General features: G+C 51.6%; 1 protein-coding gene across 3 annotated transcripts in view; it reads right to left on the bottom strand.

Moving 5' to 3' along the window:
- Nucleotides 1-16,329, bottom strand: part of itgb4 (integrin, beta 4) — a 311,978-nt gene that overhangs the window by 185,888 nt on the left and 109,761 nt on the right. For all 3 annotated transcript variants that reach the window (XM_038777234.1, XM_038777235.1, XM_038777236.1), the window contains exons 11-12: nucleotides 11,141-11,305; nucleotides 10,967-11,043 (exon numbers count right to left, since the gene is read on the bottom strand). In XM_038777234.1, coding sequence (XP_038633162.1) covers nucleotides 10,967-11,043; nucleotides 11,141-11,305 — 242 coding nt within the window. The remainder of the gene's footprint in view (nucleotides 1-10,966; nucleotides 11,044-11,140; nucleotides 11,306-16,329) is intronic.

Genomic DNA, 16,329 nt, shown 5'->3' with positions numbered 1-16,329 from the left:
CTGAGTCTCGCCCTCTCTCTCGTGCTCTTTACTGAAGTCTCGCCCTCTCTATCCGCGCTCTTTACTGAAGTCCGCCCTCTCTCTCCGTGCTCTTTACTGAGGTCCCACCCTCTCTCCGCGGTCTTTACTGAAGCCTCGGCCTCTCTCTCTCCGCGCTCTTTACTGAAGCCTCAGCCTCTCTCTCCGCGCTCTTTACTGAAGCCTCGGCCTCTCTCTCCGCGCTCTTTACTGAAGTCTCGGCCTCTCTCTCCGCATCTTTACTGAAGACCCGCCCTCTCTCTCTCCACGCTCTTTACTGAAGTCTCGTCCTCTCTCTCTCTGTGCTCTTTACTGGAAGACTCGCCTCTCTCTTCTCGCGCTCTTTACTGAAGTCTCAGCCCTCGCTCTCTGAGCTCTTTACCTGAAGTCTCGCCACTCTCTCCGAGCTCTTACTGAAGCCTCGGCCTCTCTCTCCGCGCTCTTTACTGAAGTCTCGCCCTCTCTCTCCGCGCTCTTTACTGAAGTCTTGCCTCTCTCTCCGCACTCTTTACTGAAGCCTCGCCCTCTCTCTCTGCGCTCTTTACTGAAGCCTCGCCCTCTCTCTCCACGCTCTTTTACTGAAGTCTCGCCCTCTCTCTGCGCTCTTTACTGAAGTCTCGCCCCTCTCTCTCGCGCTCTTTACTGAAGCCTCGGCCTCTCTTTCCGCGCTCTTTACTGAAGCTTCGGCCTCTCTCTCCGCGCTCTTTACTGAAGCCTCGGCCTCTCTCTGCGCTCTTTACTGAAGCCTCGCCTCTCTCTCCGGGCTCTTTACTGAAATCTCGCCCTCTCTCTCCGCGCTCGTTACTGAAGCCTCGGCCTCTCTCTCCGCGCTCTTTACTGAAGCCTCGGCCTCTCTCTCCGTGCTCTTTACTGAAGCCTCGCCCTCTCTCTCCGCGCTCTTTACTGACGTCTCGCCCTCTCTCTCCGCGCTCTTTACTGAAGTCTCGCCCTCTCTCTCCGCGCTCTTTACTGAACTCTCGCCCTCTCTCTCCGCGCTCTTTACTGAAGTCTCCCCCCCTCTCTCTCGTGCTCTTTACTGCAGCTCGCGCCTCTCTCTCCGCGCTCTTTACTGAAGATCTCGCCCTCTCTCTCCGCGCTCTTTACATGAAGCCTCGCCTCTCTCTCCGCGCTCTTTACTGAAGTCTCGCCTCTCTCTCCGCGCTCTTTACTGAAGACTCGCCCTCTCTCTCCGCTGCTCTTTACTGAAGCCTCGGCCTCTCTCTCCGCGCTCTTACTGAAGCCTCGGCCTCTCTCTCCGCGCTCTTTACTGAAGTCTCGCCCTCTCTCTCCGCTCTTTACTGAAGTCTCGCCCTCTCTCTCCGTGCTCTTTACTGAAGTCTCACCCTTTCTCTCCGTGCTCTTTACTGAAGTCTCGCCCTCTCTCTCCGCGCTCTTTACTGAAGTCTCGCCCTCTCTCTCCGTGCTCTTTACTGAGGTCCCACCCTCTCTCTCCGCGCTCTTTACTGAAGCCTCGGCCTCTCTCTCTCCGCGCTCGTTACTGAAGCCACGGCCTCTCTCTCTGCGCTTTACTGAAGCCTCAGCCTCCTCTCGCGCGCTTTACTGAAGCCTCGGCCTCTCTCTCTGCGCTCTTTACTGAAGCTTGGCCTCTCTCCGCGCTCTTTACTGAAGTCTCGCCCTCTCTCTCCGCGCTTTACTGAAGACACGCCCTCTCTCTCTCGCGCTCTTTACTGAAGTCTCGACCTCTCTCTCTCGCGCTCTTTACTGAAGTCTCGCCATCTCTCTCCGCGCTCTTTACTGAGGTCTAGCCCTCTCTCTCTCCGCGCTCTTTACTGAAGTCTCGCATCTCCTCTCCGTGCTCTTTACTGAAGACCGCCCTCTCTCTCCGCGCTCTTTATGAAGCCTCGGCCTCTCTCTCCGTGCTCTTTACTGAAGCCTCGGCCTCTCTCTCCGCGCTCTTTACTGAAGTCTCGCCCTCTCTCTCCGCGCTCTTTACTGAGTCTCGCCTCTCTCTCCGCGCTCTTTACTGAAGTCCCGCCCTCTCTCTCCGCGCTCTTTACTGAAGCCTCGGCCTCTCTCTCCGCTGCTCTTTACTGAAGACTCGCCCTCTCTCGTCGCGCTCTTTACTGAAGATCTCGCCCTCTCTCTCCGCGCTCTTACTGAAGCCTCGGCTCTCTCTCCGCGCTCTTTACTGACGTCTCGCCCTCTCTCTCCGCGCTCTTTACTGAAGTCCTCGCCCTCTCTCTCCGCGCTCTTTACTGACGCTCGGCCTCTCTCTCCGCTGCTCTTTACTGAAGACTCGCCCTCTATCTCCGCGCTCTTTACTGAAGTCTCGCCCTCTCTCTCCTGCTCTTTACTGAAGACTCGCCCTCTCTCTCTCGCGCTCTTTACTGAAGTCTCGCCCTCTCTCTCTGTGCTCTTTACTGAAGACCTCGCCCTCTCTCTCTCCGCGCTCGTTACTGAAGCCACGGCCCTCTCTCTCTGCGCTCTTTACTGAAGCCTCAGCCTCTCTCTCCGCGCTCTTTACTGAAGCCTCGGCCCTCTCTCTTTCTGCGCTCTTTACTGAAGTCTCGCCCTCTCTCTCTCTGTGCTCTTTACTGAAGACTCGCCCTCTCTCTCTCCGCGCTCTTTACTGAAGTCTCGCCCTCTCTCTCTGTGCTCTTTACTGAAGCCTCGGCCTCCTCTCTCTCCGCGCCGTTACTGAAGCCACGGCCTCTCTCTCTGCGCTCTTTACTGAAGCCTCAGCCTCTCTCTCCGCGCTCTTTACTGAAGCCTCGGCCTCTCTCTCTGCGCTCTTTACTGAAGCCTCGGCCTCTCTCTCCGCGCTCTTTACTGAAGTCTCGCCCTCTCTCTCCGCGCTCTTTACTGAAGACACGCCCTCTCTCTCTCCGCGCTCTTTACTGAAGTCTCGCCCTCTCTCTCTCCGCGCTCTTTACTGAAGTCTCGCCATCTCTCTCCGCGCTCTTTACTGAGGTCTCGCCCTCTCTCTCTCCGCGTTCTTTACTGAAGTCTCGCCCTCTCTCTCTCCGCGCTCTTTACTGAAGATACGCCATCTCTGTCTCCGCGCTCTTTACTGAAGTCTCGCCCTCTCTCTCTCCGCGCTCTTTACTGAAGCCTCGGCCTCTCTCTCTGCGCTCTTTACTGAAGCCTCGGCCTCTCTCTCCGTGCTCTTTACTGAAGCCTCGGCCTCTCTCTCCGTGCTCTTTACTGAAGCCTCGGCCTCTCTCTCCGTGCTCTTTACTGAAGCCTCGGCCTCTCTCTCTGCGCTCTTTACTGAAGCCTCGGCCTCTCTCTCTGCGCTCTTTACTGAAGCCTCGGCCTCTCTCTCTGTGCTCTTTACTGAAGCCTCGGCCTCTCTCCTCTCTCTGCGCTCTTTACTGAAGTCTCGCCTCTCTCTCCGCGCTCTTTACTGAAGTCTCGCCTCTCTCTCTGCGCTCTTTACTGAAGTCTCGCCTCTCTCTCTGCGCTCTTTACTGAAGTCTCGCCTCTCTCTCCGCGCTCTTTACTGAAGCCTCGACCTCTCTCTCTCCGCGCTCTTTACTGAAGCCTCGGCTCTCTCTCTCTGCGCTCTTTACTGAAGTCTCGCCCTCTCTCTCTCTGTGCTCTTTACTGAAGACTCGCCCTCCCTCTCTCCGCGCTCTTTACTGAAGTCTCGCCCTCTCTCTCTGTGCTCTTTACTGAAGCCTCGGCCTCTCTCTCTCCGCGCTCGTTACTGAAGCCACGGCCTCTCTCTCTGCGCTCTTTACTGAAGCCTCAGCCTCTCTCTCCGCGCTCTTTGCTGAAGCCTCGGCCTCTCTCTCTGCGCTCTTACTGAAGCCTCGGCCTCTCTCTCCGCGCTCTTTACTGAAGTCTCGCCCTCTCTCTCTCCGCGCTCTTTACTGAAGACACGCCCTCTCTCTCTCCGCGCTCTTTACTGAAGTCTCGCCCTCTCTCTCTCCGCGCTCTTTACTGAAGTCTCGCCATCTCTCTCCGCGCTCTTTACTGAGGTCTCGCCCTCTCTCTCTCCGCGCTCTTTACTGAAGTCTCGCCCTCTCTCTCTCCGCGCTCTTTACTGAAGACACGCCCTCTCTCTCTCCGCGCTCTTTACTGAAGTCTCGCCCTCTCTCTCTCCGCGCTCTTTACTGAAGCCTCGGCCTCTCTCTCTGCGCTCTTTACTGAAGCCTCGGCCTCTCTCTCCGTGCTCTTTACTGAAGCCTCGGCCTCTCTCTCCGTGCTCTTTACTGAAGCCTCGGCCTCTCTCTCCGTGCTCTTTACTGAAGCCTCGGCCTCTCTCTCTGCGCCCTTTACTGAAGCCTCGGCCTCTCTCTCTGCGCTCTTTACTGAAGCCTCGGCCTCTCTCTCTGTGCTCTTTACTGAAGCCTCGGCCTCTCTCTGCGCTCTTTACTGAAGTCTCGCCCTCTCTATCCGCTCTTTACTGACGTCCCGCCTCTCTCTCCGCACTCTTTACTGAAGTCTCGCCTCTCTCTCTGCGCTCTTTACTGAAGTCCCGCCTCTCTCTCCGCGCTCTTTACTGAAGCCTCGACCTCTCTCTCTCCGCGCTCTTTACTGAAGCCTCGGCCTCTCTCTCTCTGCGCTCTTTACTGAAGTCTCGCCCTCTCTCTCTCTGTGCTCTTTACTGAAGACTCGCCCTCTCTCTCTCCGCGCTCTTTACTGACGTCTCGCCCTCTCTCTCTGTGCTCTTTACTGAAGACTCGCCCTCTCTCTCTCCGCGCTCTTTACTGAAGCCTCGGCCTCTCTCTCTCTGTGCTCTTACTGAAGACTCGGCCTCTCTCTCTCCGCGCTCTTTACTGAAGTCTCGCCCTCGCTCTCTGAGCTCTTACTGAAGTCTCGCCTCTCTCTCCGTGCTCTTACTGAAGCCTCGGCCTCTCTCTCCGCGCTCTTTACTGAAGCCTCGGCCTCTCTCTCCGCGCTCTTTACTGAAGCCTCGCCCTCTCTCTCCACGCTCTTTACTGAAGTCTCGCCCTCTCTCTCCGCACTCTTTACTGAAGTCTCGCCATCTCTCTCCGCGCTCTTTACTGAAGCCTCGGCCTCTCTCTCCGCGCTCTTTACTGAAGCCTCGGCCTCTCTCTCTGTGCTCTTTACTGAAGACTCGCCCTCTCTCTCTCCGCGCTCTTTACTGAAGCCTCGGCCTCTCTCTCCGCGCTCTTTACTGAAGTCTCCCCCTCTCTCTCCGCGCTCTTTACTGAAGTCTCGCCATCTCTCTCTGCGCTCTTTAATGAAGTCTCGCCCTCTCTCTCTGCGCTCTTTACTGAAGCCTCGGCCTCTCTCTCTCTGCGCTCTTTACTGAAGTCTCGCCCTCTCTCTCTCTGTGCTCTTTACTGAAGACTCGCCCTCTCTCTCTCCGCGCTCTTTACTGAAGTCTCGCCCTCTCTCTCTGTGCTCTTTACTGAAGACTCGCCCTCTCTCTCTCCGCGCTCGTTACTGAAGCCACGGCCTCTCTCTCTGCGCTCTTTACTGAAGCCTCAGCCTCTCTCTCCGCGCTCTTTACTGAAGCCTCGGCCTCTCTCTTTCTGCGCTCTTTACTGAAGTCTCGCCCTCTCTCTCTCTGTGCTCTTTACTGAAGACTCGCCCTCTCTCTCTCCGCGCTCTTTACTGAAGTCTCGCCCTCTCTCTCTGTGCTCTTTACTGAAGCCTCGGCCTCTCTCTCTCCGCGCTCGTTACTGAAGCCACGGCCTCTCTCTCTGCGCTCTTTACTGAAGCCTCAGCCTCTCTCTCCGCGCTCTTTACTGAAGCCTCGGCCTCTCTCTCTGCGCTCTTTACTGAAGCCTCGGCCTCTCTCTCCGCGCTCTTTACTGAAGTCTCGCCATCTCTCTCCGCGCTCTTTACTGAGGTCTCGCCCTCTCTCTCTCCGCGCTCTTTACTGAAGTCTCGCCCTCCTCTCTCTCCGCGCTCTTTACTGAAGATACGCCCCTCTCTCTCTCCGCGCTCTTTACTGAAGTCTCGCCCTCTCTCTCTCCGCGCTCTTTACTGAAGCCTCGGCCTCTCTCTCTGCGCTCTTTACTGAAGCCTCGGCCTCTCTCTCCGTGCTCTTTACTGAAGCCTCGGCCTCTCTCTCCGTGCTCTTTACTGAAGCCTCGGCCTCTCTCTCCGTGCTCTTTACTGAAGCCTCGGCCTCTCTCTCTGCGCTCTTTACTGAAGCCTCGGCCTCTCTCTCTGCGCTCTTTACTGAAGCCTCGGCCTCTCTCTCTGTGCTCTTTACTGAAGCCTCGGCCTCTCTCTGCGCTCTTTACTGAAGTCTCGCCCTCTCTGTCCGCGCTCTTTACTGAAGCCTCGCCTCTCTCTCTGCGCTCTTTACTGAAGTCTCGCCCTCTCTCTCTGCGCTCTTTACTGAAGTCTCGCCTCTCTCTCCGCGCTCTTTACTGAAGCCTCGACCTCTCTCTCTCCGCGCTCTTTACTGAAGCCTCGGCCTCTCTCTCTCTGCGCTCTTTACTGAAGTCTCGCCCTCTCTCTCTCTGTGCTCTTTACTGAAGACTCGCCCTCCCTCTCTCCGCGCTCTTTACTGAAGTCTCGCCCTCTCTCTCTGTGCTCTTTACTGAAGCCTCGGCCTCTCTCTCTCCGCGCTCGTTACTGAAGCCACGGCCTCTCTCTCTGCGCTCTTTACTGAAGCCTCAGCCTCTCTCTCCGCGCTCTTTGCTGAAGCCTCGGCCTCTCTCTCTGCGCTCTTTACTGAAGCCTCGGCCTCTCTCTCCGCGCTCTTTACTGAAGTCTCGCCCTCTCTCTCTCCGCGCTCTTTACTGAAGACACGCCCTCTCTCTCTCCGCGCTCTTTACTGAAGTCTCGCCCTCTCTCTCTCCGCGCTCTTTACTGAAGTCTCGCCCTCTCTCTCCGCGCTCTTTACTGAGGTCTCGCCCTCTCTCTCTCCGCGCTCTTTACTGAAGTCTCGCCCTCTCTCTCTCTCCGCGCTCTTTACTGAAGACACGCCCTCTCTCTCTCCGCGCTCTTTACTGAAGTCTCGCCCTCTCTCTCTCCGCGCTCTTTACTGAAGCCTCGGCCTCTCTCTCTGCGCTCTTTACTGAAGCCTCGGCCTCTCTCTCCGTGCTCTTTACTGAAGCCTCGGCCTCTCTCTCCGTGCTCTTTACTGAAGCCTCGGCCTCTCTCTCCGTGCTCTTTACTGAAGCCTCGGCCCTCTCTCTCCGCGCTCTTTACTGAAGCCTCGGCCTCTCTCTCTGCGCTCTTTACTGAAGCCTCGGCCTCTCTCTCTGTGCTCTTTACTGAAGCCTCGGCCTCTCTCTGCGCTCTTTACTGAAGTCTCGCCCTCTCTGTCCGCGCTCTTTACTGAAGCCTCGCCTCTCTCTCTGCGCTCTTTACTGAAGTCTCGCCTCTCTCTCTGCGCTCTTTACTGAAGTATCGCCTCTCTCTCCGCGCTCTTTACTGAAGCCTCGACCTCTCTCTCTCCGCGCTCTTTACTGAAGCCTCGGCCTCTCTCTCTCTGCGCTCTTTACTGAAGTCTCGCCCTCTCTCTCTCTGTGCTCTTTACTGAAGACTCGCCCTCTCTCTCTCCGCGCTCTTTACTGAAGTCTCGCCCTCTCTCTCTGTGCTCTTTACTGAAGACTCGCCCTCTCTCTCTCCGCGCTCTTTACTGAAGCCTCGGCCTCTCTCTCTCTGTGCTCTTTACTGAAGACTCGGCCTCTCTCTCTCCGCGCTCTTTACTGAAGTCTCGCCCTCGCTCTCTGAGCTCTTTACTGAAGTCTCGCCTCTCTCTCCGTGCTCTTTACTGAAGCCTCGGCCTCTCTCTCCGCGCTCTTTACTGAAGCCTCGGCCTCTCTCTCCGCGCTCTTTACTGAAGCCTCGCCCTCTCTCTCCACGCTCTTTACTGAAGTCTCGCCCTCTCTCTCCGCACTCTTTACTGAAGTCTCGCCATCTCTCTCCGCGCTCTTTACTGAAGCCTCGGCCTCTCTCTCCGCGCTCTTTACTGAAGCCTCGGCCTCTCTCTCTGTGCTCTTTACTGAAGACTCGCCCTCTCTCTCTCCGCGCTCTTTACTGAAGCCTCGGCCTCTCTCTCCGCGCTCTTTACTGAAGTCTCGCCCTCTCTCTCTCCGCGCTCTTTACTGAAGTCTCGCCATCTCTCTCTGTGGTCTTTACTGAAGTCTCCCCCTCTCTCTCCGCGCTCTTTACTGAAGTCTCGCCATCTCTCTCTGCGCTCTTTAATGAAGTCTCGCCCTCTCTCTCTGCGCTCTTTACTGAAGCCTCGCCTCTCTCTCTGCGCTCTTTAATGAAGTCTCGCCTCTCTCTCTGCGCTCTTTACTGAAGTCTCGCCTCTCTCTCCGCGCTCTTTACTGAAGCCTCGACCTCTCTCTCTCCGCGCTCTTTACTGAAGCCTCGGCCTCTCTCTCTCTGCGCTCTTTACTGAAGTCTCGCCCTCTCTCTCTCTGTGCTCTTTACTGAAGACTCGCCCTCTCTCTCTCCGCGCTCTTTACTGAAGTCTCGCCCTCTCTCTCTCTGTGCTCTTTACTGAAGACTCGCCCTCTCTCTCTCCGCGCTCTTTACTGAAGTCTCGCCCTCTCTCTCTGTGCTCTTTACTGAAGACTCGCCCTCTCTCTCTCCGCGCTCTTTACTGAAGCCTCGGCCTCTCTCTCTCTGTGCTCTTTACTGAAGACTCGGCCTCTCTCTCTCCGCGCTCTTTACTGAATTCTCGCCCTCGCTCTCTGAGCTCTTTACTGAAGTCTCGCCTCTCTCTCCGTGCTCTTTACTGAAGCCTCGGCCTCTCTCTCTGCGCTCTTTACTGAAGCCTCGGCCTCTCTCTCCGCGCTCTTTACTGAAGCCTCGCCCTCTCGCTCCACGCTCTTTACTGAAGTCTCGCCCTCTCTCTCCGCGCTCTTTACTGAAGCCTCGCCCTCTCTCTCCACGCTCTTTACTGAAGTCTCGCCCTCTCTCTCCGCACTCTTTACTGAAGTCTCGCCATCTCTCTCCGCGCTCTTTACTGAAGCCTCGGCCTCTCTCTCCGCGCTCTTTACTGAAGCCTCGGCCTCTCTCTCTGTGCTCTTTACTGAAGACTCGCCCTCTCTCTCTCCGCGCTCTTTACTGAAGCCTCGGCCTCTCTCTCCGCGCTCTTTACTGAAGTCTCGCCCTCTCTCTCTCCGCGCTCTTTACTGAAGTCTCGCCATCTCTCTCTGTGGTCTTTACTGAAGTCTCCCCCTCTCTCTCCGCGCTCTTTACTGAAGTCTCGCCATCTCTCTCTGCGCTCTTTAATGAAGTCTCGCCCTCTCTCTCTGCGCTCTTTACTGAAGCCTCGCCTCTCTCTCTGCGCTCTTTAATGAAGTCTCGCCCTCTCTCTCTGCGCTCTTTATTATGGTGCGGACAGTGTCTAATCAGGGTCAACAGCCTTGCTTAATTGACCCTTAATTGTTGAATTAAATATGGTGGGTGGGTGGGCTGGCGATTTTGTCACCTGCCCAACCCCTGTTTTATGTGGATAAACTCAGGGGTGGATGACAAAGTGAGGGGATGGGAATCCGGCCCAATGAACTGAAGATAACATGAGGTAAAACATTTTTAGGCAATGAGCGATTATGATCTGAATTGCACTGCCTGAGGGCAGGTCTGGCTGCTGATATAGCTGGAGGATTGCAGAGTCCGTGGCTGTGCAGGCGCACGGCGGTGGCCTGTTGCGGCCGCGCCGTGCAACATGGTGCCGGCTGCATGTGGACCCGGCCTGCCAAATAGTGTCCCCCTTTCGCCAGGATTGCCACCCCCGGACCACCCCTCTCCAGTGCCCCCAGCCACTACCAAAGTCCCCCCTTCCCTCGGATCGGCTCCTTCCACTGTCTCTGTTATTCCATGGGCTTTAACTTTGCTGACAGGCCTGTTACATAGGTGGCACAGTGGCACAGTAGTTAGCACTTCTGCCTCACAGCTCCAGGGTCCCAGGTTCAATTACGGCCTTGGATGACTGCCTGTGTGGAGTTTGCACGTTCTCCCCGTGTCTGCATGGGTTTCCTCCGGGTGCTTCGGTTTCCTCCCACAGTCTAAAGATGCGCAGTTTGTGTGGATTGGCCATGCTAAATTGCCCCTTTGTGTCCGACAGGTTAGGTTGGGTTACATGGATAGGGTGGAGGTGTGGGCTTAAGTAGGGTGTTCTTTCCAAGAGCCGATGCAGACTTGATGGGCCGAATGGCCTCAAATTAATTAATCAAAGATTTGCCTTGAAGAAATCCATGTTTGTTTTCCTTAATTAATCCATGTTTGCCCAACCTGATTAAGCTACAGCACATAACATTCTATAGACAGAGCTAAGCGATTCACAACAAACGGATTAGATCTAAGCTCTGCAGTCAAACCAATTCCAGTCATGAGTGGTGGTGGAGAACTAAAAAAATAACTGGGAGAGGAGACTGCAGAAATATCCCCAACCTCAGTGATGGGGTGTCCAGCACACCAAATGCAAATGATAAAGCATGTGTGTGGAAATTGTTTTTCCGCAGAGGGTGATGGGTGCCTGGAACGCTTTGCCAGCGGAGGTGGTAGAGGCGGGCACGATAGCATCATTTAAGATGCATCTAGACAGATATATGAACGGGTGGGGAACAGAGGGAAGTAGATCCTTGGAAAATAGGCGACAGGTTCAGATAAAGGATCTGGATCGGCGCAGGCTGGGAGGGCCGAAGGGCCTGTTCCTGTGCTGTAATTTTCTTTGTTCTTTGTTCTTTGTAACCAGAATTTCGTATGGATGATTTACCTCAGTCACCAGAGGAGGTCAACCCAATCGTATATTTCATATTTAATAATTAATTCATTGAATTTAAACTCCCAGATGGCATAATAGGATTTGAACTCATGTCTCCAGAGCATTAATGTAGGCCTCTGGATTTCCAGTCTATGTTACCACCATGCTACCAATCCTGTACATTACAAGAGTGCCTACACTTCGAAAGTACTTAATTAGCTCAAAAACTGAGGCTGTGGAGATACCAATTATTTTCCTGACCTTTCATGGTCAGTACTACACAGTCCTGGTTTCTAATCAAAATATAAAAGTGTTCTTTCCTCTTACCAGTCGCCCTTGCAAATGCAGTGTCCACAAACAAAGTCACCATGCCTGTTACATTTGGGAGAGTTTACCTGTGCATTCTGTTGATGAATCATAAGAGACAGATTGGAAAAATGGGTGAGAATATGAAATTCCAACTGCAATTTTTAAAGTAAAAAAGTAATAATCAGACCTTACCAATTCACATGAACATGCATCACACAGCAGGGTGGCATCTAATGACAATGCATCTGTGAAAGTACTGGGTTTGACAATTAGGTTTCCTTTCTGCTCCTCCTTATAGTCACATACATGAGTTTTGTCAATGTAGTCCAAAGCTTTTACGTGGAGTTCAAACTCTTCCTGGTTATGAACAGAAAAAGAAAATAACACTTTCCAGGTTTACATGGAGGGACTTACAATCCTCTAGACAAAGTCAGCTCACCATTTCAACCCACAGCAACCAGGTGTGAGCCTGGGATTGCGATAAATTCTCAGATTTTCAATAGTTCTCCACCCATTTGAGTTCCCTCTATCTCCAGATCCTACGACCCATTGTATGGGGGTCTGGCATATATAGAGTTAATGTGGACGGAGTACAGCACTGTCCACATGACCTGCACCCAGAGTCAGTCTAAAGTTGGACAGAGCCATGTTGTATCAGCCTGCACAAAGTCAGCTCTGAGCTTCTACCCTTTACTATAAATTTGCAAGTAGTTCTAAGAATCAATAAAGGCCTACAGTTAACCTACTTATGACAGAAAACTTCTTCAGCCCTACTGAACTGTAACCAACCCCCTACAGCATGACTCTCCCTATCTCTGTGACCTCCTCCAGTCCTACGACCATTTTAATCTCTGTTAGGTCCTCCAGTCTTTCAACTCTTCCAACTGTACACTTCCAATTCTGGGCTCTTACACATTGTTGGTTCTCTTTGTTCAACTATTGGCAGCCATGCCTTCAGATGCCTGAGCTGCAAACTCTCCAATTCTCTCCCTCAACCTCTTTCCTTCTTCAGGACATTTCTTCAAACCTACCAAGCTTTTGATTGCCAGTCCACGTTTCTCTGCATCTGCTTCATGCCAAGCCTTGTTTGATAATGCTTGTCTGAAGTATCTTGGGACTTTGTATCCATGTTAAAAGAGCTTTAGAAATGCAAGTTGTGAGTTTGTGTCCACCTTTTGGGACTTTTCAGTCCACGCAAAGGATCAAAATTATTTTTAAATGTTTGTTGGATTTTTTTAATAAAGTGCATTCACAAAATTTGACAGTAATGGTGGGGGGGGGGGGATCACTGAAGCAATAGGTGCTTAAAATGCAGATGATTGGAATTTCAGGTTTGGTTTCCATAGCCTGTAAATAATTTGCAATCTGCTGCCCTGTTTAGGCAATCGAGGAATTGTTACAGCACAGAAGGAGGCCATTCTGCCCATCGTGTCTGTGGCAGGACTCACCTGGTGCCACTCTCCCACCGTCACCTTTTAACTCTGCACATTCATCCTTCGTAGATAACAATCCAATTTGTTTTTGAATGTCTCAACTGAATCTGCCTCCCACCACATTAGACGATTTAAGTGCCGTTTGTGGCAGGTTTTGCTGGGTGTTTCCCGCTGGCTCTGCTGGCAAGTTCCCTGCCGCTATTTCTTTTAAAAAATATTTTAATTGGTATTTTCTAGTTTTTGCAGATTAACAGCTTAAGTGCATCTGGTATTTACAAACAAGTTTGTTTCTTATTTACAATGCTTTTTACATGAGGTTCCCTCCACTCCCTTCCCCCCTTCCCCTCCCATTCCCTCGTTGGTAGTTTAGTTTCCCTCTTAATATCTCCGTCTGTCCTGGGCACCACATACTGCGCTCTGCTTCTTCCTGTTGGGGCTATTAGTTTTTATTGTTGGAGGGGGCTGCTTGCCCCCCCCCCCCCCCCTTGTCCCCGTACTTCGCTCTCTGCATTTACCCTATCTTTCAATTTCTACTCTTGCTAACATATATCACTGGGAGACATCCAGAGAAGACGACCCCTAAAGTCTTACTTTTAAAATTTCTCCCTAGCTGTTACAGAAATGCTTATGTGTTCAATTGGCTATAGAATCTCCTTCTACACTTTGTTGTTCCCATCAGTACAGTTCCTTGTTCATTGCTGCCATGGTCCACACTACACTCCTTCAGAGAATGCAATAAAGCTCCTCACATTCATTTTGTTTGGAAAATTTCTGATCTCTTCTAGGTGTGAAAATGGATATTAAAAAGAAAACAAGATATACAGGCACGTGCAGAAATGGTGAGCTTTGGTCGCAAAGTGAATTAGAAAATAAACAGAAAGCTTTGCCCAGGATCAAAAAGACATCGAGGGTCCTGGGAGTGAACTTTCGCTCATTACAAGGTGGAAAATTCACGGCAAATGTTGCCTCTCCAAAGCACCCAATTCCTCTTCCATTGGCTTTGATGCAATAGAAAGCCACAAAGTACCAGATTTGTCCAGAGAATGGTTACAACACAGAAGGCCATTTGGCCCATCATGTCTCTGCTGGCCCTCTGAAGGAGCATGGTCCAAATCAATTTTAAAAATTGCTATGGTCGGGGCAGCACAGTGGCTAGCACTGCTACCACACTGCGCTCAGGACCCGGGTTCAATCCCAGCTCTGGGTCACTGTCTGTGTGGAGTTTGTACATTCTTCCCATGTCTGCGTGGGTTTCACCCCCACAACCCAAAGATGTGCAAGCTAGGTGGATTGGCCATGCTAAATTACCCCTTAATTGGAAAATTGAATTGGGTACTCTAAATGTATTTTTAACAAAATGCTATGGTGGGATTTGATCTCACAAGCTGTGAATTGTCTGCCCAGTAAAACAATTGGCATTTAGATAAGCACCTTTAATCTAGTAGTAGATCCAATGATTACATGGTTACCTTGCCCACTGCCTAGCCTCACATCTGAGGAATGGCCACTTGCATGAGCTTCAAAGAAAGAGTTGGTGCAGTGTAACTCCAGCAATCACTGCGCAAGTGAGAAATTAAGAAGGAATATTTCTGGAGGTTGATAGATTTTTTTTTAAATTTCCAAACATGTGTGTTTTGTCCCAAATTGCTAATGAAAGCTAATCTCGGTAACTATGACTACGAAACTACCATTGATTGCCATAAAAACCTATCTGGTTCACCAATGTCCTTTCCAGAAAGAAATCTGCGGTTCTTACCCGGTCTGACCTACCATGCGGGTCTAGACTAACACAATATATTGTTGACCTCTGATGGCATGCAGGTCAGCCAGTTCAAGGGCAATTAGGGATGGTCAACAAAACACTAGCCTTACTTGTAACTCCCAGATCCCACTAAAATAAAAGATTGGTTGTTAAAATCCTGAAATCTGCACTGAGAGGAAAGACAAATGGAAGAGGAATTTTGAGATAATAGGAAAAATGCGGTAAATGGATGATGCATTTGATTGGGTTGATTTTTACTTGAGTGATAATTGTTGTGTTATGCTGCTTCGGATAACACAGGCTGCTACTTGATGCAGTCTTAACTAAAGGATGCTCCAGACTCTGAAATGAGTTCAACGTGTTTATTGAACTATTAACACAGTTCTCAAATGAGTTTGACTCTCTGCTAATCTAACTGTAGTAACTCACTCTAACTGTACCAGCTTGCTCTAAGCCACGTGCTGGGGTGTGCTGCTGCTGATCAACCCTGTCTAACTCTCCAGATGTCTGTCTGTGGAAAGAGGCAGGGTGTGAGTGCCTCATCCCTTTTATAGTGTTTATGTCATGCCCCCTTGTGGTGATGCCACCTCTGAGTCTCCTGACTGCCCATTGGTTGTGTCCTATTCTGAGTGTTCATTGGTTGCATGTTTGCATATCATGACAATAGTGACCCCTTACTATGTCTCTTCTGACTGAAGTCAGTGGTTAAGAATATAGGATGAGAAGTTGAAGAGGCCACTGATCCACTACCACCATTTTACTCTCCCACGAAGTGAAGATTTCACCATAGGAAAAATCGATTTTAGTCGGGAAACAGGGTGGATGTAGTGTCAGAGAAAGTTTCTAAATTTTAGGAGAAACTAGAATAATTTTGAACATAGTAAGAAGTCTTACAACACCAGATTAAAATGCAACAGATTTATTTGGAATCACTAGCCTTCGGAGCGTAGCTCCTTATCAACACGCACCTGAAGAAATCTGGCTGTTCTGATACCTCGAAAACTGCCATTGTTGGGTAAGGCTCCACCCTCATCCCCACCACCTTGGGCATTGCCTCAAAGAAGGCTGCCCAGAACACTACACGTCTGGGGCAAGACCAGAATATGTGGGCATGGTTGGCCGGGCGTCCTTGGCACCATTCACATTTGGCCTCCACCTCCGGGAAGAACCTGCTCATTTGGGTTCAAGTTAAGTGGGCTCTGTGTACCACTTTCAGCTGCATTAGGCTTAGCCTTGTGCAAGTGGAGGTGGAGTTGGCCCCATGCAGTGCTTCATTCCAGAGTCACCACCCTATTTCAAACCCCAAGTCCTCCTCCCACTTTTTTCTTCTCTCGTCCAGTTGTGTGTTAGCGTTCCCCAGTAGTCGCCCATACATGTCGCCACAGTTTCCATTCCTTAGGGTGTCCGTGTCCAGTAGGTCCTCTAACAACGACTGTTGTGGTGGGCGTGGGTATGTCCTCGCTTCCCTACGTAGGATGTTTTTGACCTGCAAGTATCTAGTTTGTTGCTCCCATCAGCTGGAACTTCACTGTTAGTTCATGGAGTGTTGTCAGTCTGTTGTCTGTGTTGAAGTCCCTAACTGTCAGCGTCCCTCCATCCTGTCTCCACCCTTTGAAGGTAGCAGGTGTAAATCTGTGGTTATTGCAGATCAGACTTTAAGACCATATGACATAGGAGCAGAATAAGGCCACTCGGCCCATCGAGTCTGCTCCGCCATTCAATCGTGGCTGATATTTTTCTCATCCCCATTCTCCTGCCTACTCCCCATAACCCCTGATCCCCTTATTATTCAAGAAACTATCTATCTCTGTCTTAAAGGCACTCAGTGATGAGGCCACCACAACCTTCTGCGGCAAAGAGTTCCACAGATTCACCACCTTCTGGCTGAAGAAATTCCTCCTCATCTTTGTTTTAAAGGATTGTCACTTTAGTCTGAGATTGTGTCCTCTGCTTCTAGTTTTTCCTACAAGTGGAAACATCCTCTCCACGTCCACTCTACCCAGGCCTCGCAGTATCCCGTAAGTTTTAATAAGATCACCCCTCATCCTTCTAAACTCCAGTGAGTGCAGATGCAGAGTCCTCAAATGTTCCTCATAAGACAAGCTCTTCATTCCAGGGATCATTCTTGTGAACCTCCTCTGGGCCCTTTCCAAGGCCAGCACATCCTTCCTTGGATACAGGGCCCT

The sequence above is a fragment of the Scyliorhinus canicula genome, chromosome 18 (genome assembly GCF_902713615.1).
Source record: "Scyliorhinus canicula chromosome 18, sScyCan1.1, whole genome shotgun sequence".
NCBI classification, from domain to species: Eukaryota; Metazoa; Chordata; class Chondrichthyes; order Carcharhiniformes; family Scyliorhinidae; genus Scyliorhinus; species Scyliorhinus canicula.
The sequence above is the reverse complement of the archived record's forward strand: the minus strand, read 5'-3'. Positions and strand labels throughout refer to the sequence as shown.